This window comes from Mauremys mutica, chromosome 5, assembly GCF_020497125.1.
Source record: "Mauremys mutica isolate MM-2020 ecotype Southern chromosome 5, ASM2049712v1, whole genome shotgun sequence".
Lineage (NCBI taxonomy): Eukaryota > Metazoa > Chordata > Testudines > Geoemydidae > Mauremys > Mauremys mutica.
Window position 1 is genome coordinate 129,832,832 of NC_059076.1, and position 27,692 is coordinate 129,860,523.

General features: G+C 45.8%; 2 protein-coding genes across 3 annotated transcripts in view; one reads left to right on the forward strand and one right to left on the reverse strand.

Moving 5' to 3' along the window:
* SMYD1 (SET and MYND domain containing 1) overlaps window positions 1-14,906 on the forward strand; it is a 46,638-nt gene extending 31,732 nt beyond the window's left edge. For both annotated transcript variants that reach the window (XM_045019422.1, XM_045019423.1), the window contains 5 exons: window positions 2,303-2,495; window positions 8,776-8,868; window positions 9,829-9,992; window positions 12,660-12,828; window positions 14,536-14,906. In XM_045019422.1, coding sequence (XP_044875357.1) covers window positions 2,303-2,495; window positions 8,776-8,868; window positions 9,829-9,992; window positions 12,660-12,828; window positions 14,536-14,694 — 778 coding nt within the window. In that variant the 3' untranslated portion in view covers window positions 14,695-14,906. The remainder of the gene's footprint in view (window positions 1-2,302; window positions 2,496-8,775; window positions 8,869-9,828; window positions 9,993-12,659; window positions 12,829-14,535) is intronic.
* Window positions 14,907-21,716: 6,810 nt separating this feature from the next.
* Window positions 21,717-26,768, reverse strand: FABP1 (fatty acid binding protein 1). The gene is made up of 4 exons (XM_045018903.1): window positions 26,614-26,768; window positions 25,394-25,566; window positions 22,603-22,695; window positions 21,717-21,831 (listed from the first exon to the last, which is right to left on the reverse strand). The coding sequence occupies exons 1-4, from the start codon at window positions 26,678-26,680 to the stop codon at window positions 21,781-21,783; spliced, it is 384 nt and encodes a 127-aa protein (XP_044874838.1). The 5' UTR covers window positions 26,681-26,768; the 3' UTR covers window positions 21,717-21,780.
* Between the last annotated feature and the right edge of the window lie 924 nt (window positions 26,769-27,692).

A 27,692-nucleotide genomic window follows, 5' to 3' on the forward strand; every position in this document is an offset into this window, starting at 1 on the left:
AATCTTCACCATGGATACTGTACCTTATGCATTTTCTCCTTAGAGTCACAGCTGGTTGCACCTTACTCTGTGTAAATTTAGTACTTTCTTGTGACATAGCTAATAGCTGTCCTTTTTGACGGCACGTCCAGTGATGAGTCTAGTATGAAATAGCCTGTTGAGTATAATCTAATGCCAACAGGTGGTCAGGGCCAGCCGCACAGGATGAGTAACTTAGGTAGCAGCCCTAGAATTTTATGGCTGAAAGACTCAAAATTGCAACCCCTGCATAAAGAAAAACAAAATGAGGCATCCTTGTGGCACCTTAGAGACTAACAGGCATAACCTTTTGTGGGCTAGAACCCACTTCATAGTTATGGTCAAAAAAACATAGTTATCCTGTGCAAATTTTAATCCTCTTGGGAAAATGCAGTAATGAAAATCACTGAAGTAGATCTGCTCCATCCCTTGAAAATTCTGTGGGTATGCTTTTGGCTTTATTTGCACTAGATGCCACTGTTTAAATGAAAGTCAGGAGTTCCCATATGACCTACCCTGTACTGCTGAAGTCAACGGGAATGTTGCTATTGACTTCAATAGGGACAGGCTCAAACCTTTAGTAAAAGAGGATAACTATTAGAATTGTTTCACTTCCCAAGGCCCCACTTTCCTCCTGCTCAGGTCTGGTGTGCTGCTCCATTTAGCTCTGCAGTTTACAAACTAATGTCGTTACTGCTGCTCTCAAGGCATTGAACACTCCCTGTAGGGCTTTATTCTGCTCTGAGAGCGGGGTGGGGGGGGGTTTCTCCGGATATGATTTACTGAAGTATAGACCTCATGCGCTACAAATCCCCAGGCCTCGTAGAGAGGTACACAGCCCTTTGTGATGGGTCATGCAACTAACCAGCTGAGTAATACCAGGATTGGGAGCATGGTGATAGGTTAAAACAAGGTAAAATGTACTGTAGATCCGGTCACTGGACTAGCTCCATTGTGCTGATATGTAAGTATGCTTAGCAATGCACAAATACATTTCGCCCACTAACTGGCATTGCGGGAACAGCCCTGGAGCTCTGTTCCCAAAAATGGAGTGATCTAGTGCTAAGGAGTTGCTAATAGGTGGATGGGGGGAAGAGTCAAAAAGGGTCGAATAAAGGAGATATAGATATAAACAACCTAGTACTTTTAACCACCTCTGAGGGCCTTATTTACGGTCACTTGATGGAGCTTTCCCCACCTTAAATAGTAACCTCGTCGGGCTAACTTCTCCTCTCAGTCACACCAATGCAGCCCATTAATGTCAGGGGGCTTGTACCAGTGTAAAGCAGAGGAGAATTTGGCCTGCTCCAGTGAAACAAGCTATGGTGGACTTTTGAGTATCCCAGGGCTTTTAAACACATGCTAGGGGATGAAATGAAGATGCAAAGTGCTGGCTCTTTAAAGAGGTGGGCTGGCATCATTCCGCAGCTTTCACCAGAGTACTGTAGTAGCAGTTGGTATTTTCTGTATGGTCAGTGAAGACAATAGTAACATGCTGGCAGTTAGAGACATGGGACAGTTTTGTTAGGAAACCTGAAGCCCACGTGAGATTGGCCTCAGTGTACGTTTGAAGCGTGGCCATCTTCACTGAAGGGTTTGCTTAATCTTTGAGTAGAGATGGGTGAAGGGACATGAAAGTCACTTTCAGATTCCTGATCCAGGGCTTTGGAAAAACCAAAGAGTCTCTCCCACCTTTCAGGAATCCTCTCCACGTTTTACACTGAGTCCAGTATGGCCTGGGTGGGGTGGGGTGGGGTGGGGAGGCAGTTTACTCAGTGCTTTGTGAATATTCACAGGGTGCAGACATGATCAGAAAGGCTAGTTTTAGTGGTAGCTGTGTACTATCAAGTGTCCGTGTCTTCATTTGAGGAGATTCCCCAGTAAACCAGGACACAGCAATGGCCTGGAACCGAAGATCCACATCCAACTACCCTTAAACATAATAAAAGTTTGTATCTTAGATTCAGCCCCTAACTATATAAGTGGATCCAGATCTGAATATCACAATTCAGGCCATTTACTACTTTCAAGTGAACTTCTGGTTGGGACAGAGGCGGTGAAGGGTTTGGACGAGGCGTTTTGTAGTGTGATTTAGAATAGCTGAAGTGCTGCACAGATGTGTATTTCCTTCAGTTTTGGAAGGGTTAAAGTGGTCCTTTAAGACAACAGTTTGCTTATCGGAGGCAGGATCTTTAGTGGAAATTGTCCCTTTCCGTTTAGCAAACAGTGTCCTGGACTTGAGATGTCACTTTCTAACTCCACATCTCTTCCTGTCTGAAACCAGAATCGAGCTGCGTGCGCTGGGTAAGATCTCACCTGGGGAAGAGCTGACTGTCTCCTATGTTGATTTCCTCAACGTCAGCGAAGAGCGGAGGCAGCAGCTGCAGAAGCAGTACTATTTTGACTGCACGTGTGAGCACTGCCAGAAAGGGATCAAAGATGATCTGATGCTGGCTGTAAAAGAAGGTGAAAACAAGGTACATCCCTGACTTCGTTCGCAGCTCTCAGTCATGGGGCGATGCTTCTTCTTCACTGTTTGTATTGCAGCAGGCAGTAGGGGCTACCGCCCAGGCAATAGGAGACCGGGTAGGCCAGAGCTAGCCCAGCTGGGTTAAAAGTAAGTTTCCCTGGTTACAAACACAGGGTCTAGGTCAGTGTTTCGGCCGCCAGGGGCTTTTCTTGGGTAGTGATTTGGGGGGAAGGGGCAAAGCAGCGGCCCCTCCTCTGGGGCTGCCAGGAGGGGTTGGATTCTGCCCACCTCTGGAGCCACAAACACCAGAGGAGCAGACAGCCGGTGTGAGTTCCCCACCTTCCCGGGGGTGGTGGGACTCAGGCTTCTGGCTTCAACCCCGGGGTGGCAGATGGCAGGGTCTGGCTGCGCAGCAGCGGGCTCCTGCCACTGGCTCTGATGTGGGTCTTTGTGCTCCAGGCTTTGGCTGCACTGTGGCGGGTTCCATCCCCTGGCCACAGGACTCCATCCCCGAGCTGACCCCTGCCCCCCCATCACCCTGTTGCTTCCCTACTCACCTCCCCATCCAAGGCTTAATTTGTGCCCCAGCTTGCCCCAGGGCTGAGTAAATCTGCTGGGAAAAGTGAGATATGAATGTTTGTTAATATCGCTTTCGCTGCCTCCCATCTAGCTAACAAGTCTGCTGCTGTGAAAAGTGATATTAACAAACATACAGATGTCACTTTTCACAGAAGCAGACTTACTAGCTAGCAAGTCTAAAAAAATGCAATCAAAAAAGCAAAAGAAACAATAAAAAAAAAAAGACAAGAACATGCAAAGCACCTTATTTGTGTTTCTATTCCGTTTAGGTCCAGTAAAGAATAGATACAACTGTACATTATTTTGATTATTGAGTCTGCAAAAAAAAAACCCTCCATAAATAAGTTGTTATGATTTGGACATGTAAATGTGCATATTTATTTGTTTTTCATAAAGTTAATTAAGTATTTTGTCTGAGTGGCCACCAGCAAGAGTTGGTGGCCGCACTCTGAGGCCACCAAAAAAATTGTTGTGAGAACCCCTGGCTAGGTCTTTGTGGGTGGCTGCATTGGGTCGATTCTCTGTGGGGAGTTCACATGACAGGCATAGTGAAGCATAGTGACTTGTATTAGTTTATTATTCAGCTTCACCTGAGTTCTTTGAAGAATAGCTTTATTCACACAATGATCAGCCCCTCTCTAAATCAAAGCACAGCTGAACTACCTTAAGGACCTAATCCTGCAACTTTGCACTCATGCAAGTAGCATCACTGAAATCAGTAAAAGCTTGATCCTGCCATGTGAGTCTTGTACTTGATTTTGTTCGGGTTACTCCCGCAAGTAAAGGTTTACAGGTTCAGGCCCTAATTGAAGTCGAGGGGACTACTTGTACAACCAGGAACCACTCACATGAGTAAGGGCTGCATGCAGCCCATAACTCCTACTAACTGCTGGGAGACTACTGCAAATTAAACTGTTTCGTTTTTATTATTTACTATAATAATTCATAGCGTACTAGTAAATTACCAGTCTCTGTTCTGTATCTGTGGCCACTTGTACCACACTTATCAGTGTGGGGTCTGAACACCTCCAGCAATATATTCAGAAGTCTGAGATCTTTCTGCAGCACCTGCTGTTAAACCTTTAGGCTACATCTACACAACGAGTGAGGGAATGCGATTCCTTGACTCATGTACATATACTTGTGTTAGTTCTCATCCAGCTAGCATTGTGTCTAAATAGCATTGTAGTCATGGTAGCACTGGTACAGGAGCGGAGGCACATACCCACTGCTTTTCAGGTGGGCTTGTGCTCAGCAGGGCTAAGCCAGGCCTCTGCAGCTGCTCATAGCATAGAGACAGAGCCTTAGTGAGCAGCAAAGGCTTGTGTGTCTCTGTGTGTGTGTCACTGGGGATCTGCTATACATACAGTCAGCGTGTGTCACTTTCAGGGTGAATATTTTCCATATCTTTTAGTGCCCTCATGGAAAAATCTCCCTGCACCTATGCAAGGCCTGGGATTTTACGTATTAAAAATACTCTCCATGCATAGGTAATAAATCTTGGGATTGACCTTAACAGGAGACAGTGTCTGCTTGCTGCCCAGCTTTTCTTCATTCCCCGAATTCAGGCTCAGTCCCCGGTTAGTAGCAGCCCTCACAGCTGCATGGAAAATGCCCTCTGAATATATGCTGGAATGACAGTTTACATACTCAACAGCTGTTCCATTCTCTGATCCTTCACCCTTTCAGATGAGTGGCAAAGCTTCCACCGATTTCAGTGGGACCGGGATTAGGCTCTTAGTGAAGGCAGGAAACAGCTTTCATTTGACAATTCATGTAGGCAAATGGGGTAGCCCCTCCGCCCCCCTTCCTCCCAAGCATATGCTGCTACTGTTTAAGTGACATTTCAAGTGCCCATTATAGGAGTCCGTTACTCAGCCAAAACAACTGGCATTGACATCAAAATGCCTTTTGAACAAAGTCTGCAGGACAGGCTAGGATCCCAAGGGTACATCTACACAGCAGCCAGGAGGTGTGAGCCCCAACTGGGCTAGAAAAGACCGACACTAGCTCTGCTTGAATTATTATGCCAAAAATAGCGGTGTGGATGTTGAGGCACAGGTAGCGGCATGAGCTGGCTGGCTGCGTCCAAGCCTGCCTGGCCCCACGACCACAATCTGATGGCTAGCCTGTGCCACAATGTCCATATTGTTATTTTTAGGGTGAGTTTGAGCAGCGCTAGCATGTGCCTGTCTACCTGGGCTGGGAGGCATGCTCTCTCACCTGCAGTGTAGACATATCCCAAAAGGCTTAAACCCGGGTTAAAATCTTAAAATCTGGTTATCTTCAGTAGTTTCAGTCTTTTAAGCTATAACTCTGTATATAGGCTCCGAGTAAAAGACCATTCTTGTTCCTCGTATTGTAAATATTCAGGGCCCTTTCTAGCCTGGCTGTCATTAGGATCACAGGTGGCTGTCTCCACAAATTTAACAAAATCTAACACAAAGATTCTCCAAGCCTCCCACAGTCCAGATGTTAAAAGCAAACAACGGGACAAACCTAGAGCGTTGAATCCAAACCTCTTCTTCTTTCAGGAGGGATCAAAATCTATTCCTCAGGTACAAACCCAGGATTACTGCTTTGGTTCTTGGTCATATAACAGTGTTATCAATTTTATTGTGAATTTCACAATAAAGGGTGTTTTTCTTGAAGCCCCACCTCAAGGCATCATGTGATTATAAAACAGTAGATTTCTAGCCCTTGTGATTGCGGGGAAAACTGTAGCGTTTAATTTCAGAAAGGGGAACTACACAAAAATGAGAAAGTTAGTGAAACAGAAATTAAAAGCTACAGTGCAAAGAGTGAAATCCCTGCAAGCTGCATGGAAACTTTTTAAAGACACCATAAAAGAGGCTCAACTTAAATGTATAGCCCAAATTAAAAAACATAGTAAGAGAACCAAAAAAGTGCCACCGTGGCTAAACAACAAAGTAAAAAGCAGTGAGAGGCAAAAAGGCATCCTTTAAAAAGTGGAAGTTAAATCCTAGTAAGGAAAATAGAAAGGAGCATAAACACTGGCAAATGAAGTGTAAAAAATTAATTAGGAAGACCAAAAAAGAATATGAGGAACAGCTAGCCAAAGACACAAAAACTAATAGCAATTTTTTTTTAAGTATATCAGAAGCAGGAAGCCTGCTAAACAGCCAATGGGGCCACTGGACGATTGAGATGCTAAAGGAGCACTCAAGGATGATAAGGCCATTGAGGTGAAACTAAATGAATTTGTTGCATCGGTCTTCACGGCTGAGGATGTGAGGGAGGTTTCCAAACCTGAGCCATTCTTTTTAGGTGACAAATCAGAGGAACTGTCCCAGATTGAGGTGTCATTAGAGGAAGTTTTGGAACAAATTGATAAACTAAACAGTAATAAGTTACCAGGACCAGATGGTATTCACCCAAGACTTCTGAAGGAACTTAAAGGTGAAATTGCAGCGCTACTAACTGTAGTTCGTAACCTATCATTTAAATCAGCTTCTGTACCAAATGACTGGAGGATAGCTAATGTGACACTAATTTTTAAAAAGGGCTCCAGAGGTGATCCCGGCAATTACAGGTTGGTAAGCCTGACTTCAGTACCGGGCAAACTGGTTGAAACTATAGTCAACAACAAAATTTTCAGACGCATAGATGAACATAATTTGTTTGGGAAGAATTAACATGGTTTTTGTAAAGGTAAATCATGCCTCTCCAATCTACTAGAATTCTTTGAGGGGGTCAACATGCATGTGAACAAGGGGTATCCAGTGGATATAGTGTACTTAGATTTTCAGAAAGCTTTTGACAAGATCCCTCACCAAAGGCTCTTAAGCAGAGTAAGCTCTCATGGGATAAGAGGGAAGGTCCTCTCATGGATTGGTAACTGGTTAAAAGATAGGAAACAAAGGGTAGGAATAAATGGTCAGTTTTCAGAATGGAGAGAGGTAAATAGTGGTGTCCCCCAGGGGTCTGTACTGTGACCAGTCCTATTCAACATATTCATAAATGATTGGGGGAAAGGGGTAAACAGTGAGGTGGCAAAATTTGCAGATGATATAAAAATCAGCAAGATAATTAATTTCAAAGCAGACTATGAAGAGTCCCAGGCAGATTGCGAAGAGCTACAAAAGGGTAGGTGACTTGGCAATAAAACGACAGATAAAATTCAATGTTGATAAATGCAAAGTAATTCACATTGGAAAACATAATGCCAACTGTACGTATAAAATGATGGGGTCTAAATTAGCTGTTGCCACTCAAAAAAGAGATCTTGGAGTCATTGTGGATAGTTCTCTGAAAACATCCACTCAATATGCAGTGACAGTAAAAAAAAAAGCTAACAGAATATTGGGAATCATTAATAAAGGGATAAATAATAAAACAGAAAATATCATATTGCCTCCATATAAATCCATGGTACACCTACATCTTGAATAATGTGTGCAGATGTGGTCACTCCATCTCAAAAAAGATATGTTGGAATTGGAAAAGGATAAAAAAATGGCAACAAAAATGATTAGGGGTATGGAACAGCTTCCATATGAGAAGAGATTAATAAGACTAGGACTTTTCAGCTTGGAAAAGAGATGACTGGGGGTGGGGCGGTTATGATAGAGGTCTATAAAATCATGACTGGTGTGGCAGCAGGTTTAAAACAAACAAAAGGAAGTATTTCTTCACACAACACACAATCAACCTGTGGAATTCCTTGCCAGAGAATGTTGTGCAGGCCAAGACTATACAGGGTTCAAAAAAGAGCTAGATAAGTTCATGGAGGATAGGTCCATCAATAGCTATTAGCCAGGATGGACAGGGATGGTGTCCGTAGCCTCTGTTTGCCAGAAGCTGGGAATGAGCACTTGATGATTATCTTTTCTGTTCATCCCCTGCGGGGCAAGTGGCATTGGCCACTGTCGGAAGACAAGATACTGGGCCAGATGGACCTTTGGTCTGACCCAGTATTGCCGTTCTTATTGCAAAGAAGTGGGAACCCCAGAAACTCAAAAACCAGAAGGCAAAGAAAAAGAACCCAACATTAATTAGTTTTTAAATTGCATGATTTTTTAAGACAATCTCAATATTTTGGGGGCCTGACTTGTGGCTTTGGAATGCTTGCAGCTGGCATTCCAGCATGGAGAGATGGAAGGAGCAAGCTTTCACGGCCAGGTGGGAAGTCATGTTTTGGCCCAAATGCTTACAGTTTTTCCAGTATGTAAATAAAATATGGGGTTAATTTCCTCCCTGGTATAACTCCATGGCAGTCTTAGTCCATGGCCCCAATCTTGCCATACATTGTGCACATGCAGCACCTGGTGACTCCATGTAACCCCACTGAGGGCAGCCTGTTTTCTGTCTCCCATGCTCAGTCTTTTTCATTCCCCTGTGAGGTTTGCAAGAGTCTCCCAATTGCCAGTCACTAACTTTTGACATTTTGCATGAACAACAAACAAAACCAAGCCCCCAAAACCACTCAGGTCTCTCTCTGCCCCCACACCCCCATCCCAGTGAGAGCACAATCAGGCCATATATATGCATTAGCAGCTCTGAGTGACATTGTAGGTTAGTACAGGTAGGGGCTGATCTGCTCCCGTTGAAATCAGTAGAAGTTTTACTCTTGAGTTCAATGGTAGCAAGCTTCAGGACCTCAGTGTGGCAGCTGGTGCTAGTCCAGGGAGCATGGGTGTTACTTCAAAAGTGAATTCATTTCAATAGCTTTCCAATGCTGTCCCCAGCCCTCCCAAGATGTAGTGAAGGAAGTTCTCCAGTTCTCCAAGGACACCCTGGAGAAGATCAACAAGGCCCGCTCCGAGGGGGTCTACCACGAAGTAAGTCACGGTGTCTTTGGTCTCTCGTTGCTGCAGAACTTCAGGGAAAGGATGCAGGCCTGGCTCTCTTCTGGCTCTCTCACCGAGCCACTGGGCGGACTCTGACAGCATTTGTGTTGTCATATTAATGAAACAGTCCTGCAGACAGGGGCAATAGTTGCATACGCAAGCTGACGGGTCAGTTTGCTGATGTCAGTTTTTATGGGGTAAACAATGAATGAATACACTGAAATTAATTCACCAGTATCCACTTCCTTCCTCCCTGGCTCATTCATTCTCCTCTGCCCATCTCCTCCACCAGTCTGTCCACAGCCTGCCAGTGAGTGACCCTTCCACTGGGGCTGCCCATCTCGCTGGAACTCTCTCATTCTCTCTCCAGGGTGATGAAACAGGGATGGGACCAAGTCACAAGGGTTCTGAGCTGGATCCAAATTCCCCCGGTGTCCAAGGGGATCAGATCTAGTCTTTCCCCTCTGATCCATTTCACAGAGGATGAGACTGAACCTCCAGGGCTGATGCTGGATCCACCCTTCACCAGCATGTGAGAGGTTCAGGGCTGGTGTCAGTCTGATCCCATCTCTCTGCTGATGCCCGTTAGTGATGGGAGGAAAGTTTGTGTGGTGGCCGCCATCTTGGCCAGCACTCCAGGGATCTCCAGAGCTACAAGCATGAGCTAAGAGCCAAGACTCCCTAGGTGAGGTTGAAATAGTCTCATGTCCTTTGCGGATGGGGACACAGGGGAAACTTGTGACTCACTCACCAGTGGGTTACATTTGCAACCCTTCACTCTTACTTTCCTCCCTTGTTTATGACTGACTCTCTCTGCAGAGCAGCTATTGAGCAAATAGGATAAATGTGAAACATACAAAATACAGTGATCTGTCATGGCAGATATGCAGTTCTAGAGCAGGCAATGCTGTGATGGTCTCTTGAACTCATTTGCCTTTCATGGGTGCCTAGGTTGTGAAGCTCTGTCGTGAGTGTCTGAAGAAACAAGAGCCCGTACTGGGCGATACTAACATCTACCTGCTGAGAATCCTGAGCATCGCTTCGGAAGTGCTCTCCTACCTCCAGATGTTCGAGGAAGCATCAGGCTATGCAAAGAGGATGGTTGATGGTTACATGTATGTGATCATATCGCCCGTTTTCACAGTGGCTCTTTTTGATTCTATAATTTAATTAAGACATTTCTACAAAGAATCTGGACCTGACTCTGCTCTCACTTTACAATGGTGTAAAACAGGAGTAAGTCCACTAAGGTCAACGGAGCAACCTTGGTGTAAAACCTGTATAACTGAGCTCAGAATCAGGCCCTGCTTTTATCACCAAAGAAAGAAAGAGTTTTGCTCACTTTGTGAATGGAAAGTTCAAAACCAGGATCATTTTTCAATGTATCTGCATATAACTTCAGAGGGGGACTGGACAGGTTTCATTAACCCATCTCTTTTGTCTGAGAAGCTGCCCAGAGCTGCTTAGATGGTGTCAGAAAAATTAGACACGGAGAAGACCTATCATTATGTAAAGAACACACTGTGCTCCTGGAATGTGATCTCTGACTGGTAAAGAGATGCTACTGTGATAAGAAAACTGCTGGTGGGTTGCACAGGTGTCACCAAGTGCAATTTTTTGTCTTGCCCTTTTACTTTGCACCACTTCAGGTCACATCTAGCTCTTGCTCCTGCTAGTAACTGTTCCTTGCAGTTTATTCCTGGGTGTCAGAGTCAGTGTTTAAGGCCAGAAGGGACCATTAGATCATCCATTGTGACCTCCTGTATATCACAGGCCACCAACACCCACCCAGAACCTGCACACTAAACCCAACAACTGAAATCAGACCAAAGTAAATGAAACTCATGGTAGACTAGAGTATTATGTGCGACAGGCAGAGAGCAGGAGGGACTGAGGTGCACCTGTGCCCGAGGCCCCCACAATGGCAGGGAAATGATTAAATGAGATACACCCAGATAATCCTGGCAAATCACCTGCATCCCTAGCTGCAGAGGAAGGCGCAAAATCCCCAAGGTCCCTGCCAATCCGACCTGAGGGAAAATTCCTTCCTGACCACACACATGGTGATCAGTTAGACTCTGTGCATGACAGCAAGAACCAGTCAGCCAAGCCCCTGAGAGAACAAATGCTTGATGCTACCCCAGAGCCCTGGCCCACCTCGCCCAGTGTCCCCCGTGGCATCTCTGATGCTTCAGAGGAAGAAGATAAAAAAAACTGTCCCAGAATACATGGGGAGAGGGGGAAATCCAGTCTCATTTTAAAGGACTCAAGTGATGGGGGTTAGGGGACAGGCCTTTAGGAAATAATATGTATTCAAATTTGTTTTGGCTGTTGAGCTTTTCCATTGTGAAATAGTCTCTTGCTTTGTTGGAGCATCTCCACCTGGAAGCTGCCTTCCTTCCTTCCAACAGTTGGCCATCAAGAGGTGATTGGCCAGAAACAAATACCCAGTTGGTCTAGAAAGAACCTCAAACCATCTAGAATTTCCTTCCATCTTAGCAGCCCAGCAGCATCTTATCTAGGTGCTTCCCCCATGTTGTCTTAATTTTAATGTGACTCCTTTTGGACAGCTCAATCATACATGATGGACATTGCTGTCTCCTTTGAACACTCTGTATCTACTTCTTTACTGACTAAACCAAGTTTCTACTGCAAAGCCAGTAAAGCTGGAAAAGTGGGTTGGGTTTTATTCTGTTCAGGCTAAGGGTACCCGATCCGGCAGGTAGTAATCGATCTATCGGGGATCGATTTATCGTGTCTCATCTAGATGCAATAAATAGATCCACGAATCGACGCCCGTACTCCACCTCGGCAGGAGGAGTAAGCAGCGTCGACGGGGGAGCCACGGCAGTCTACTTGCCGCCATGAGGACAGCCAGGTAAGTTGAACTAAGATACTTTTGACTTCAGCTACGCGAATAGTGTAGCTGAAGTTGCGTAACTTAGTTCGATCCCCACCCCGCCCCCAGTGTAGACCAGCCCTAAGGCTCTGCAATTTTTGTTTTTCCTCCCTCATATTAAGCGTAGCTCAAATGACAAAGTGAGCACAGATTCTTAGAAATCACAGGTTTTAAAATCATAGACATTAGAAGTAGAAAAGGCCTATCACGTCACCTAATTCATCCTCCTGTCAAAGAAAAATTGTTCCCAGAAGTGTGTTGTTTGCCATTTTGTCCAGTTTCATTTTAAATGCCTTTGACCGCTGTTGGTTTATGAGAGGCCACGTGGTCCAGGGGAAGGATCATAAGCCTGGAAATGGAACCTACATTTAAGTCCTGGCTTTGCCGCTGATCTGCTAGGTGACATGAGGAAAGTCATTTCACCTCGCTGTGACTCAGAGTCCCCATCTGTAAAATGTGGACGAAGAAACTTCCCTTCCTTTGCAAAGTGCTTTGAGATCCGCAAATGAAAAATGCTATATAAGAGCTAGGTTTAAATCTAAATTCAAGCAATTGCTCACTGTGCTGGAACTGCAATGTTAGGGGCATAGCACTGGATCCTGACTGCAGTTATATCGATGGCATGTGGTGTTACAAACCTTCGGAGCCTGTATCAGACCTTAACGGACTTTGCTCTCAGCACATTGTTTGTTCCCAGCCAGGTTCTGCCACACCAAGTAGCAGCAGTTTGACTGATTTCAATGGGGCTACTCACAGATTGAGGTACTGCTCAGTGTGAGTAAGCATGACAGAATCTGGCCCTCAGCAAACAGTGTTTTTGGGTAATATTTACATTTGGAAAGTTAGATTCTCACCACAATGAAATTTCTCAATGTTTTCCCAGGAAAATATACCATCCCAACAATGCGCAGTTAGGGATGGCAGTGATGCGGGCAGGGGTCACCCACTGGCATGCCAGTCTCATTGAAGCAGGGCACGGCATGATCTGCAAAGCCTATGCTATTCTTCTGGTGACCCATGGACCTACCCACCCAATCACCAAAGACCTGGAGGTAGGTGGCCAGAGTCTCTTGGACAGTTCCTACTTTGACATGTGTCTGTGTAATCTGGTTTGTTGTCATATATGAAGAGTTAAATTTAAATAAATGGTGAAGCAGATGCCTAAAAAGCTGGGAACTGCTCATATAAAGCTTGCTTCATGCAGTGTCTTGTTAATATGTTTTCCATTAGATTTCACTAGAGCTGGTTGGAAAATAGAATTCCTGTCCTCTGAGACGTTCCAACGTTTTAACATTGGTTTTCATCCCAGTTGGGAGAAATAGTCAAAATACAGTATTGAAAACTTTCATGGAATGAAAAGCGATAAAAAAATGTTGAAACAAGATGTTGATTCAAAATGAAGTGTTTCATTTTGGAATGTTGATTTGAAGCGAAAATGTTCATATCTAACAGATGTTTTGACTAAAAGTTGACATTTTAAAGTAAAAATGTCAATTCAAAACAAAGTGTTTCATTTCCAAATGCGGCGTTGGGAAATTGAAAAATGTGACATTTCCCGATCAAGTTGTTTCGCTCATCAATATGTTAGCTCCAGAGCTGGAGGCAGGCTTTGCTGGCCCTTTGGAGAAGTGACATGTTCTCGTGCCAGCTCCGTCCTCACCTGAACTTGGACAGTGGCACTGTGACTGCTAGGTCAGGGGTGTGTGTGTTTGAGAGAGAGAGACATGCATAGATGTTTCTGCAACCGCCTCAGCAGTATAGTCCTAAAGTCACTGCCAAATGTGCATTTTATTTCCTCAGACCATAATAAGGGGCAGTGTGGTGCTGTGCTCTCCCAGGAGCTCCCCAGGAAAGGAATTGTGCTTCAGGGATCCACTTCATTCCATTGTAATGCCAACAGGCCCCAGTGGGCAGGATCGAACCTGGGACCTCTGGAGCTTAGTGCATGAGCCTCTACTGCATGAGCTAAAAGCCATATGCCCCTTAGCTAAGGCTGTAGAGCAGATTCATTTTATCTCTCTCTGAGTGGTCTTGGTGCCACTCAATGGGACAGAGCACCACACCCAGGAGGAGTGTGGGTTACATATGCTCTCCCCTTGCTCCTGGGATAGTAATTTGTTGCGGGCCCTCCTTTGTCCCTGGCACACTGACTTAGCTCAGTTGGCTGGTGTACTGGAGGATGGAGTCAAGACTCTGCTCATTCCCTGTTGCTCCTTGCCCAGCTTCTCCAGGAGGAGAACAGTGGGCTCGCAGCATCCACTTACCCTTGTGTGCCTGGATCCAAGGCCAGCTGGCCTGCAGAGGGGTGTAAAGGGAATCCTTAGCATCTCTTCTCTGCCTGTGTAGGCACAGGGGCAGCCCTGTAATCTAGCACTGGCCGTGAATTTGTGCTCAGGAAGAACTCTGGGTTGAGAACTTTGGGAATGGGAACCTGTATTTGTCTACACCATGCTGCCTCACCACTAATTAGCCTGGTCTAGGAGGAACCATGACTGGGTTTGGGAGAGTAGCTGAGTCTCTGTGTTTGGGCAGCCTTTGGCCTCCCTGATGAGGAATGGGTTATGAAACTGGTCTGAGGTCATCCTCCCTTGTCACATGGGCCACTGAACAGTGATTAGATGGCACCGATGTTCAGCCATCTAACAGAACTGGGGAGCAGGAGGCCACTATCCTACCTTAGAAGGTACTTTATTTCTTTACTTTGAGAGATATGGTAGAGTTTTCACCACTTGGTCTGCCCTTTGATTTCATCCCTGCAGGTCATGCGTGTCCAGTCGGAGATGGAGCTGCGCATGTTCCAGCAGAACGAGTTCATGTATTACAAAATGAGAGAAGCAGCCCTGAAGAACCAGAAGATCCAAGTTATGTCTGAGCCCACCAATGAAGCTCCATCAGGCCTCTTCCACACAAAGCAGTAACCACATAGCTTCCAGTTATCTGTATTCCTGCACATCTGATAGAACATCAACCCTTTCCTTCCAAATCTGAAGAGATTATTTGTAATGAGCACAATGCCATCTAACTAAGAACACATAAATCTCCCGAGAGTAGCTCTTGACAAGTATTCTTCCAGGAGCTCAGGGCACCAGCTAAGAAATATTTAACAGGAAATAGATCTTGTTTCCACAAATAATAAAAGGGTCATTATAGCATCGCTTCCGCAATCATTCATTTTAGGGCTAGTTCTCTTCATATAAGGCCAAATCTTGAAGTCCCTCACTTAGACTTTCAATCAGTTCTTTCTCAAGCAAAACTTCCATTGGAGTCAACGGGTGCTTGCCTAAGTGAGGATGGGGATAAAACCCAGTAAAAATGAGGATGGACTACAGGGTTCAGCCCAAAGAGAGTCTTGTCTGTGTGAGGATTGAGTGACAACTGAGGAAAGCTATTAGGATTTGGCACTGAGGAAGTTTTAGGTAAAGACACTTTTCCTGCCATTTTTCTATAGTTCAAAAACGAGCTTGTAGTGTAGGAACTAACCTGCTGAATGGAGCAGACTTTAAGCAGTACTTATGACCAGTATGCAGATTAATTAGAGATCCTACCTTACGTAGAAGAATTTAGGTACCATTAAGGCCGTATAAACTAGGGTGGCGATGGCTCAGCTGACACTGGCCTGCCAATTAAAAAGTGCATAGACACTTGGTTTAAATCTCAGCATGGATGAAGTCAAACCAGGTTAGGGTGGTGGTCTGGTGTAGGTCCAAGCCAGTGGCCAAAGAAGATGGAAACAGAATGGTTAGCTTCCATCACACCAACCAACGGGCAGGGAGCGGCAGGGAAGCACGGCTTCCCTCGGCCACAGTGTGGGAGCTCCCGTCTGCTGTTAGTGGAGGAGGGGGAGATGTCCTCCTCTCTGCTCCTACGCACTTTAGTCCCCAGTCCTATCCTGGGCTGGAGCACTGTCGGCTGACCAAACTGTGTCGTGCTTACCCCGTTTCAATACAACAACATTTAAACCACGCTTAAGCCTGGTGTGTAAGTTAATTTGTGAGGCAAGGCAGATGGGGCCTGCAGTGAGTACCACAGATGGGTCTAATGTAGTGTATAACCAGGGGGTGGCTTTAGGGCTCGTGTGCCATAGGAACTGAATGCTGATGAGCAGGGAGTGGGTAGAAAGGGCAGGTTCCTTTAGGAAGAGAATGACAGATGTCACTGCCAATATCTTTCCTGCATACTTGGTTTGGTTCAAGAAATGTCAAGTTCAGCTTGGATTTATTTGGTGGTAAGGAATACGGTCTAGTGTAATGGGTAAGGGAGCCAACATAATCTGTGTTCCAGTCTCGCCTCTGTCATTGTCTTTGGTAACGTCAATTACTCTCTCTGGCCAAGTTCAGAGTTAAGGCTAAATTAAACTAAAAAAAAAAGTGAACTCTGGTGAGGCTGGAAAGGAATGTAAATGACATCAGTTTAGCTTCACCTTTGTATTTGGCCTTCTGTGCCATATTCAGCAGGTTTAAAACAAACAAAAGGAAATATTTTTCGCACAGTGCACAGTCAGCCTGTGGAACTCATTGCCAGGGGATGTTGTGAAGGCCAAAACCATAACTGGATTCAAAAGAGGATTAGATAAGTTCTTGAAGGATAGGTCCATCAATGGCTAATAGCCAAGATGGTCAGGAATGCAACCCCATGTTCTGGGGGTCCCTAAGCCTCTGTTTGCCAGAAGCTGGGAATGGGTCACGGGATGAATCACTTGATGATTGCCCCGTTCTGTTCATTCCCTCTGAAGCACCTGGCATTGGCCACTATCAGAAGGTAGGATACTGAGCTAAATGGACTATTGGTCTGACCCAATATGGCCGTTCTTATGTTCTTTTGTTCACCATCTGTAAAGTGCAGGTTCATAGATTCCCAGGCCAAAAGGGACCATGTGCTCATCTAGTCTGGCCTCCTGTACCTTTGTGGACACTTTAATTTAGCCGACAGAGATAGAACAAGATCCACTGCCTGGAAGCTGAAGCTAGATAAATTCAGGCTAGATCAATGAGCGTAATTAACAATTGGAACAAATAGCCAAGGGTTTGGGGTGGATCTCCATAAGTGGCAATTTTAAAATAAAGACTGGACGTTTTTCTAAGAGACATGATCTAATTCAAACAGGAATTAATTCAGGGAAGCACAATGGCTTTCCGGTGTGCGTTCATTCAAGAGCGTAGTGATTGTCTGGTTTCACCCACCTAGCTGTTATTGTGGCATTTAGTGCATTGGATGAAGTACACCACATGTTGTGATATTACCTCATCCACCTTGTCTCTCTAATATCCTGGCACCAAAACGGCTACAACACTGCATACATAAAACTATCCGGTCCTTTACAGATTACTACAGCATTTGACAATCTGGTCTCAGTCATACAAGTTAAAGACCTGATCTTGTGCCTACTAAAGTTAGTGTGAGTTTTGCTATTGCTTTCAGTGTGTGGAAAATTAGGTCCTAGGAAGGTCATGATACCCATCTGCTCAGAAGCTTCCAGTTAGGAAAGTGCTCCTCCCTCCTTACTGCTGTGCTACTGGATTGAAAGAGGAATCAGAGCGGATGCCATGGAGCTGAAGACTTGGGTGTGTGAGACAGAAGTTGCTGCAGGGTCATGGCAGGGGGGCCATAATACTGGGTAGAGGTAGGGGGACAACTTACCATTTTGGAAATCATCTTGTTCTCCACATAGTCAACTGTAATGGGCATGCCCAAGTGTTTCCTTTTAGCCCAAAGCTGCCCATCCATATGGGATGGTTGAGATTGTGTTCCTGTGTTTTACTGCCTTCTGCTGGCCTGGCTATCACACCTAGTCGCTATGCAGCATACTGGACCAGCTGACAGTGTTACTTCTGGAGTTTTGTGACTGACCCTGGTAACTTTTTCCGCTTCTTTACTGCTTGCCATTGGCTGATGACCTTGGTCTCTGTCCGCACACGTCTCCGCTGATTGCTTGTTACGTATCATTCTCTATCCCCACATAGCTGGGTGAACAGAATGTTGGGAATCATTCAGAAAGGGAGACAGAGAATATCATATTGCCTCTATATACCTCCATGCAGGGCTGTCTCTAGGGGGCCCGGGACATAGGTGCCAAGTTTCCAGCGTGCTCCCCCGGCTCCGTCCAGGCCCCGTGACCACTCCACCCCTTCCTCCAAGTCCCCACCCCCACCCTGCCTCTTCCCTGCCCAGTTCCTCCCCCTCCCCAGACCGTGCTGTGCCCTCGCTCCCCCCTCCAGTGCCTCCAGATGCCGCGACACAGCTGATCAGCGGTAAGTGCTGGGAGGGATGGGGAGGTGCTGATTGGCAGGGCCGGCCGGCGAGCAGGAGGCGCTTGGGGGAGGGGGAGGTTGGTAGAGGGGCTCCTCACCTCCCCGCCCACCTCCTCACGAAGCACAGGACCCCCCAGAGCATGGGGCCTGGGGTGGTCACCCCATTTTCCCATACCCTAGGGACGGCTCTGCCTCTATGGTACGCCCACATCTTGAATACTGCATGCAGATGTGGTCGCCCCATCTCAAAAAAGATATATTGGAATTCGAAAAGGTTCAGAAAAGGGCAACAAAAATGATTAGGGGTATGGACCAGCTTCTGTATGAGGAGAGATTAATAAGACGTTGACTTTTCAGCTTGGAAAAGAGACAATTAAGGGGGATATGATTGAAGTCTATAAAATCATGACTGGTGTGGAGAAAGTAAATAAGGAAGTGTTATTTAGTCCTTTTCATAACACTAGTCACCAAATGAAATTAAGAGGCAGCAGGTTTAAAACAAACAAAAGGAAGTTTTTTTCCTACAGAATGCACAGTCAACTTGTGGAACTCCTTGCCAGAGGATGTTGTGAAGGCCAAGACTATAACAGGGTTCAAAAAAGAACTAGATAAGTTCATCGAGGATAGATCCATCAATGGCTATTAGTCAGGATGTGCAAGGATGGTATCCCTAGTCTCTGTTTGCCAGAAGCTGGGAATGGGCAACATGGTATGGCTCACTTGATGATTATCTGTTCATTCCTTCTGAAGCACCTGGCATTGGCCACTGTCGGAAGACAGGATACTGGGCTAGATGAACCTTTGGTCTGACCCAGTATGGCTGTTCTTATGTTGATGGGCTGACACATATAAGCGCCTGTCTCAATTGGCACAGGAGATCACAAGAGTTTCTTTGAAACCAACTGGTATTGTTGTTAGGGCTGTGGAAACAAATTCTGCCCACCAGCAGACTCATCAAAACCTCACATTTCATCAAACACGCATTGTGATTTTTCCCCATGGCAAAAGGGAGGTGAAAGAAATGATTCTCCATTTGTTTGAAAGTACCGGGTATGTATGAAACATGAGCCAGGCACTGCTTTGAGACACAGGCATGAGCTAATACCCCAGAACTAGGGGCCAGGAACTCCTGAGCCCAAATCCTGGGTCTGCCACAGGTTTTCTTTGCCGCCTTGAACAAATCACTCACAACTGCTCTATCTGTGCAAGGGAGATGATATTCACCACTGGATGAGGGAGTCATGAGGATTAGCCAGCTAATATCTGTACAAGATGCTGAGGATTAAAAGTGCTAAGTAGTCTATGAAGGAAAAGAACAAAAAAGAGAGAGGAAAAAACAACCCAACTTCTCAGAGCTACTGCTGCGGTGAGCTAGTGTCAGGAGCAGATGAGTCAGTTAGACAAAGGAGCTGACAATGGACACTAGAAATAAAAAAGATGGACCAGAGAAGAGATGAATCTTGTGTGGGTAGAGCCCCTCCCACCAAACCTGATTGGCTGGGGGGAGTGCCGCTTAGGGTGACCAGATGTCCCGATTTATTGAGGACAGTCCTCATATTTGAGGCTTTGTCTTATACAGGTGCCTATTACCTCCCACCCCCGATCCTGATTTGTCACACCTGCTATATGGTCATCCTAGTGCCGCTGCAAAACAAGGACACAGAACTGGCTACTGACCATCTGGGAGAGTTTGAGCTAATAAGAGATTGTGGGGGGAGGGGCAGGGAGGGATGCAAGCCCAGGAAGTTTGGAAGGAGGAGAACAAAGAAGCAGCAGCTGCCCCAGGAGGAGCAGAACCAGCAGCACAGAACAAGGGGCAGGCAGGCACCAAACAGCTGCCCGGACAGCTGAGCCCATGCAGCAGGACTCACCATTCTGAGTGCACAGTGCATGCTAGCTAAGTATGGGGGCAGTGTGCTGTGTGGTATACCAGGGCAAGGGACGCTTTGGAGCCCCTGCCAGAGCTCTGTCCCTGGGCTGAGTCTTTATGGTGTACTGGTGGCAAAGAATCTGTAACTCCACCTAGAGGTCTTCCCCTGGGTTTGCTCCTAGGTTTGCCTGGCATGGGGAAGGAGTTGTTCTATCATTAAGCGTAGTACTTTTCCCAGGAGTTTAACTCTGATGCACCTAGGAGAGAGGGTTGGTGTGTGCATGGGGCTGGGACCCCTTCCCCAACCCTGGGAATGCCCAACCTGACACTTGCAAGTAAATTGGAGAAAATTCCTCTGCAAAGTAATTAAGGTTTAAAAATAAATTCCAGACTCTCCTGCAGAGAGCCTGAAACTATGGCTTCTGAATGGCTGAATTCATGTCAATGGGTGTAAACTCAGAGGCCAATGGAGACACTTTAAATGCCCAAACTGTTCACTGTTTGACTACCCACCACAAGGCAGGAAGAGGGAACATTGTATTATACAAATCTACCATAGTGTTTCCCAAAGTAGGGGGCATGCCCCGCTGGTGGGTGCAAAGGACTAGTGAGGGGAGAGGGTCGTAGAAGATGTGCACATTAAGATGGGTCAGGCCTTTAACAACCCAGTGAGGTTGAAGGGTGTGAGTGTGTGTGATTGGTTTCACCTTCCTGAAGCTGTGTTCAACTGTATAAATGTTTGGAAACTTCATCTTAATGGGACATTTGATACCTGGAAAGATACTGGGACAAATTATTCAACAACCAGTCTGTAAGCACCTAAAGGACAATAGGGTGATAAGTAATAGCCAACATGGATTTGTCCAGAACAAATGATACCAAACCAGCCTAATTTTCTTCTTTGACAGCATTACTGGTCTACTGGTTAGGAAGGAAGCAGTAGACTAGATGTATCTTGATTTTAGTGAGGCTTTTGACACAGTCCCACATGATATTCGGATAAGCAAGCTAGGGCAGTGAGGTCTAGAGGAAATTACTCTAAGGTGGGTGCACAACTGGTTGAAAAAAAACATAGTCAAAGAGTAGTTATCAGTGGTTCACTGTCAAACTGGGAGGATGGATCTAGTAAGGACCTACAGGGGTATAAACTCAGAGGCCAATGGAGACACTTTAAACCAGGGGTCCGGTATTATTAAATATTTTCCTTAATGACTTGGCTGATGCAGTGGGGAGGACATATAACATTTGTGGATGACACCAAGCCAGGAGCAGTTTTGCAAGCACTTTGAAAGACAGGCTTAAAATTCAAAATGACCTAGATGAAAGGGAGAATTGGTAGGCAATCAACCAGATGAAATTCAATAAAGAGAAATGCAAAGTCCTTAGGAAGGAAAAAAATCAGTCGCACAACTACAAAATGGGACTATCTGGCTAGGTGGTGGTACTGCAGTATCTGGGGGTTCTGGTGGCCCACAAATTGAATATGAACCAACAACGTGATGCCTGTGTTTAGCAACAGAACAAATACAGCATGGGCCGCAGCAATGGGTCTCAACGCTGACCCGGAGGAATCACTTCTGTGGCACAGAGCGTAGTACAGTCGCTATAGCCCGTTCATACTGGGCCCTCTGTGTAGAACTTGCTAGCCAGTTTGCGCCAGTCGTGGTGGTGGCTTTTGTGATATGGATAGCTGTTCACTCGGAAAATGGAGAGAAACTGCGGCCAATACAGCTCTTACAATAGGCATCTGTGAATCACAACATTGCCACCAAATGACAAGGAGGATGCTAATAATAATAATTAATAACAACAACAACAAAGGTGCTTTAATACAAACTGTACTTTATTGGGCACACTTTACACAGTATAGGAAATGCACAGGATAGCTAGATTCTCTTGCTGATTCGCGTGTAGCTGATGTCTCCCAGGATCATTGTCTAAAAACCAAATAGAAAGCACAAAGCGTTAGTCTTTCACCGAGGTAGCCTGCAAATATCACACATATCAAGGCTCTGATCCCGCAGACCAGAGACCCACACTTCAGGGTGGGGCCCAAGGCCCACCAATTGTATCTCCTTTAAATTGCACTGCTAATCCTTTCACTATATTAATAAATACTCAAAAACACGTGTGGCCAGTGTGACCTTGCTTATTTGAAACCAGTCGGCTGAGCCTCCTCCCGTTTTTTCCGACACAGAGTCATGCCCCACAATGTCTACCATAATGATAGTGAAAACATTCTTCACCTACCTGAAACCTTGATTATTCACACTTTTCAGTGGCCCCAATGCCCGTTGGATAATTAAGGGTGTACAGCATGTAGCGTACCGCACATTCTCATTGAAAATGGCCTAAAATGGCCACTTGATTGACCCGCCAAACTTAAGCACCTGGGGTAGACGTTGGTCATTAACAAAAGGCCAAATTACGCACACGCTTGTACACGATATATTTAAAAACTGATTTTCATACGTTACTACCTAATAGGGCATATCCTTAGCTGGTGAGAATCAGCATAGCTCCACTGAACTAAGGAGAACTATGCCAATTTATACCTGGGGAAGTTCTGGCCCGTGTATAAACTAGTACTCTGGGTCCGTATTCTATGCTGATAGCTACTTGCTGGTCTCCATTAGAAACTCCCACCATAGCCTCATGCTGTAAGTGATGACGTTTTTCAAATGTTATATATAACCTCATATACTTACGTTGGTGACTATGTCTCCCTTTATTTCAGTGACGGATTTTATTTTGTTCAAGTTCGTGACGAGTTTATTGTCACCTTCCATTTGAACAACAGCCTGATAGAGAGGGAGTAGGGGAGAAGAGAGACATGAACATTACTGCCTGTGGAATAAAGACCAATTTGCACGCTCATGTGTCTAATTATTTGATATATTAGGCAAGTGTAAGACTCCAAATTAACTAAAGGTGTGAATTTGAAGTGGATTAGTTAAATCACATTAAATCCCTGGATGGATGCTGTTATTCAGAATTAAAAGTGGCCTTAATTCCATTTAGTTACTAAACCAAATTAAGGCCACTATAATTTTGAATGAGGGTATTCACACGGGAGTTTAATGCGGTGTAACTAATCCATTTCCAACTCACTCCTTTAGTTCCTTCAGACTAACTTTCCTGGATGTCCCCGTGTAGACGAGTCCTAAGTGGTTTAACATCGCTGCTAACTGAAATTACATAAGTAAAAGTCTTTCAATAGGAAAACATTATTTATTTGTCTACCTCCTTAGATTGTAAGCTCTTTGGGGCAGGGAATGTCCTTTTATTCCACGTTTGTACAGCACCTAGCACAGTGGGGTCCTGGTCCATGACTGGGGCTCCCAGGCAGTATGATAATACAAATAGTATCAACCTACATGCTCCCTAGTGGCTGTTATATAGAAGGTAAAACTCTTATAGCCACACTTGCAGAGGATTCTCCTTTAGCTCAAGTGCTGGTGGCCTGTGGTTTGCTCCAGCAGTTCATGATGCTATCCCCAGTACAACACATGTGGGATCTCAGCGACCTCTAGGTGTGTAGCATTGCAGTGCTATTTCAGGTGACTGAGGAATTCCTCCAGCCTTCAAAAGATCTAGAAAGCCACCTGCTGATGAGATAGAGACGGTGAGGTGCAGGAATTGCCAATGCTGGGGTTTTAAGTGAACCGTTGTATCTGTCCTTTCCCTTCCAGGAACAGGAACCATCCAGTTTTAAGAGCTACGAACCCTAATTCCACATGCAAACAACGGCAGAGGAAGGAGCAGTCAGAGCAGCCAAAGAGCCTGTGCATAATCCTTCTTTAAGAAGGCAGGTTTTTGTTTTATGCCTGTACATCTCCTGCCACATTTCATCACCCCCTTTTATAAAAATAAAATGGAACTCGGTGTCTCTTTTGTAATGTAACAGACCATGTGAAGTCAAACCTGATTCAGCTGTCTAGTCTGGAAGAACGGTATTTAGCACTTTTACAGAATTGTTCATCTGTGGCTCTCAAACATGTTACACATGGGGAAACTGAGGCAAAGAGAGGTTGCAGTCTGCATTTTCAGGGGTGGCCTATAGTTTAGGGCATCTAACTTTAGACATCCAAGGCCTGATTATCAGAGGTGCCGAGTGATGAGTTTAAGTAGGAATTTAGTAACAGTGAGCAGCCACACATCCAACCGAAGTCAATGGAAAGTGCTTAGTGCCTATGCGAGTTAGGTAATAATTGGAGATATACCAATCTCCTAGAACTGGAAGGGACCTTGCAAGGTCATCAAGTCCAGCCCCCTGCCTTCACTAGCAGGACCAATTTTTGCCCCAGATCCCTAAGTGGCCCCCTCAAGGATTGAACTCACAACCCTGGGTTTAGCAGGCCAACGCTCAAACCACTGAGCTATCCCTCCCCCCCCTTTTATTTATATATATTTGTATATATAACTACAAGCAGAGTTAAGCCCTGGGGTTCTAAAACAGGGCACTCAGCAAGAGAGGCACCCAACATTTGAGGCCACTTTTGAAACTTTGCTGACACTCAGCCAATGGCAGCCCATGGCAGTGAGCGCCACGCCCAGGACGACAGACTCTGGCTCATGCCACAGTGCTAAGAATAGCTGTGATAGATGGGGCTCTTAAGCTGCAGTTTGGGCTCTAAAGCCCACCCCATCCCTAGGTTTCAGAGCCTGAGCTCCAGCCCGAGCTGCAACGTCTACACAGCTTTTAGCACTGTGGCGTGAGCCCAGTGAACTGGAGTCTGTTGACCTGGGCCTAGTGAACCTGGTCTCCTGTCTAGAACCTCTGCTCCTGTCTAAAACAGGGCAAGGCATGGCACCCAAGTGGCCAGATGTCCTCTCCATTGTGCAATGCTTCCCTCAGCTATGGTTTGGAGCCTCCACTACAATAAATCACACATGGCCAAGCTGTGAGCCAAGATCAATCCATGAAGTTACACAATACAATCCATGGCCACCTAAACTTCACTACCTGGGACTCAGGCCACAGCAACTACAGGTCCCAGCATGCAGTGCTCCACTTTGATCCATGTGCATGCTGGGAGCTCTAATCATTGTCAGCCACACATCCCTCTTACACACCAGGCACCAAATTCTTTGCCAGTGTAAACGGGTGCAATCCCACTGAAGTTAGAAGAGCTGCACGCATTTAAACAAGCAGAGAATTTAGCCCAGCAGCAGTTACGGGCTTTGATGCATCTTGCAGATCTCCAGGGCCAAGCTGATGGTGTGGCTGTTAGTTGAGCAAATCTGGGGCACCGCTGGGTTAGATGAAAAGGAAATAAAGTGCTACAAGTCCACTAGAAATCAACTGCCTTGTACGGGGGGCAATGTCAGTTCAGCCCTTTCTGTGGGACAGTGTAGCTGGGACGTGGTGTCAGGGCAGGATCCTGCAAGGTGCAGAGGGCCCCTTCCAGGGGACTGAGCACTCTCAGGGCACTCAGCACCCCACAGGAGATGCTCAGCAACCCACAGCCCTACACGAAGGGAGGACCGGGCACCTACCTTGACCTTCTCTCCAGTTGGGGTCTCCAGTTCAGCCTCCTCTCCAATAGTGAACTCATTGGTCAGCACTTTGCTGCCGGTTGTCACGGTGACCTTGAACTTTTTGCCATTCTGTACAATTTCTGAGATGCTCTTGATGTCCTTGCCCTTCTCGATCAATTCATCAGAAAGACCTGGCCAGAAAGAAAAGCCTAGGCTTAGTGAGCGTTCTCAGGAGCTCTACTTCCGGGGCAGATGGGGAAGCCACACAAACAGAGCCAGCTTTCGGGCTGTGAAATCCACGGCTGAGAGGGCTCCTTGGCTGGTGCACAGTGGCCTCACTCTGAGGGACACTTCCTAAGTTAACATAGGACCAGGCAGTTGGCTGCTGTTTGAGTGCAATGAACAATGTCATTCATAGTCTAGTCTGGGAAAGTCTCCAACCCCAGGACTTGTCCCCGGTCCTACCCGGCTGGTTAGAAAGAGGAAGAAATGCCACCCCTGCCCTCACCTTGAAAGTCTAAGGGGAAAGAAAAGATCAAGCAAAAGAAAGTGGATGGAGGAGAGGAGAAGACAGGAATTTTTGTGGGAGATGTAGAGAGACTGGAGAAAAAACAATCCCTGGTCAGAAAATTATTGAAAATGTAAGCTAACATTTTTCAAACTTGAGTGTCTAAAAGTAGGCACCTAAATCTACCTTCAGGCACCTAAATAAGTGGCCCATTTTACCTAGTTCTTGCCAAGCAGTTGAATCAGAGGTTCCATACAAAATGAACAGAGTGACAGATTAGCAGAGTCAAGGCAAAAATCAACAGAGATTCATTTAATAGATTCCTAAGACCAGCTCCTCAGCCAGTGTAAATTGGCATACCTCCACTGACTTAGGTGGAAATTCACACCGGTCTGCAGTAGCTGAGGATCTGGCCCGCAGACTCTTAGGGCAGAAGGGACCATTATGGTATTTTAGACTGATCTCCTGCATAGTACAGGCCAGAGAATTTTATGCAGTGTTTCCTGCATGTCAATCATAGAGACTCATTCCATCATGTGTTCTTTTCATGAATGCATCAGACCACATGTATAAAAATTAAGGACAGTAAAATTCAATATTAGAAATTAAAATTATTTTCATTTAAATCCTGAATGCCTGCACGCAATAGACTCATTTTAACCAATGTTGGACACTACATATGGACAGAGGCAACACACACTAAACATAGTTACATGTATCTGATACTTACCAAGGGCTTTCATGAAAGGCTCGAAATTTTCTTGGGACTGGAGTTCAAACTTTCCATTGAAGTTCATGATGGAGATGTTCTCTGTGGCCTGTCAGGAGAGAATGTAGCTTGTCAATAACCAGCGCTTGGGCTTTATAAAGATTCATTGCCTTGAAAGTTGGTCAGAGGTCATATGATGTCATTCTTTTATGGCCTTGCTCAAACATTAACATATGACTGAGCAATGGTCAGTGATAAATTGCCCTCAGCTGCTGACTTAAGTTTGCAAAGTGGGGTAGGTTATTTTTGACAAAGACGCGGAATTACAGATGTAACAAAATACAAAGCAGCTTCTGTAAAACTAAAGAAATGTGTGGGGGGGAAGTACAGAGAGATTTTGTCTGCTGGTTGTCAGAGAAAAAGCCAAATGATTCAAACCAACTAGAGCAGCGGTTCTCAAACTGCGGATTGGGACCCTAAAGTGTGTCATGAGCCCGTTTTAATGGGGTCACCAGGGCTGGCTTTAGACTTGCTGGGGCCTGAGGCCAAAGCCCGAATCCCACCACCCGGTACCAAAGCTGACGCCCGAATCCCACCGCCTGGGGCTGAAACCCAAGGGCTTCAGCCCTGGGCGGCAGGGCTCTGGCATTGGCTTCGGCCCTGGGTGGTGGGGCTCTGGCTACAGGCCCCCACACCTGGGGTTGAAGCCCTTTGGTTTCAGCTTTGACCCCTCCCACCAAGGGAGGCGGGGTTCAGGCTTTGGCTTGGCCTCCCATGCCCAGGGCGGCCGGGCTCGGGTGGGCTCAGGCTTCGGTCCCCCCTCCTGGGGTCATGTAGCAATTTTTGCTGCCAGAAGGGGTTCGCAGTGCAATGAAGTTTGAGAACCCCTGGACTAGAGCTCTGGAAACACATTAGAAAGAGCAGGGCAGCTGGGAAGATATTTTGACATCTGGGTGTGGTGCTGTGTGAGGCGTAGAGATTTTCATTTGCTCTTCCCAACATACTGTCACAAAGAGCAATGGCTATGGTCCAACAGCTACACATATCACCCACTCGTAATGCTTGGCAGCATCAATGTAACGGCAACTTGTGTTGCAATC

What these genes read in the sequence shown, in the direction of transcription:
- FABP1 (XM_045018903.1), bottom strand. Translation starts at nt 26,680, where the DNA reads ATGAACTTCAATGGAAAGTTTGAACTCCAGTCCCAAGAAAATTTCGAG. An exon ending in CAACTGGAGAGAAGGTCAAG is followed by an intron (nt 22,696 to 25,393) that starts GTAGGTGCCCGG and finishes CCTCTCTATCAG; the next exon opens with GCTGTTGTTCAAATGGAAGG. An exon ending in AGGGAGACATAGTCACCAAC is followed by an intron (nt 21,832 to 22,602) that starts GTAAGTATATGA and finishes TTTGGTTTTTAG; the next exon opens with ACAATGATCCTGGGAGACAT.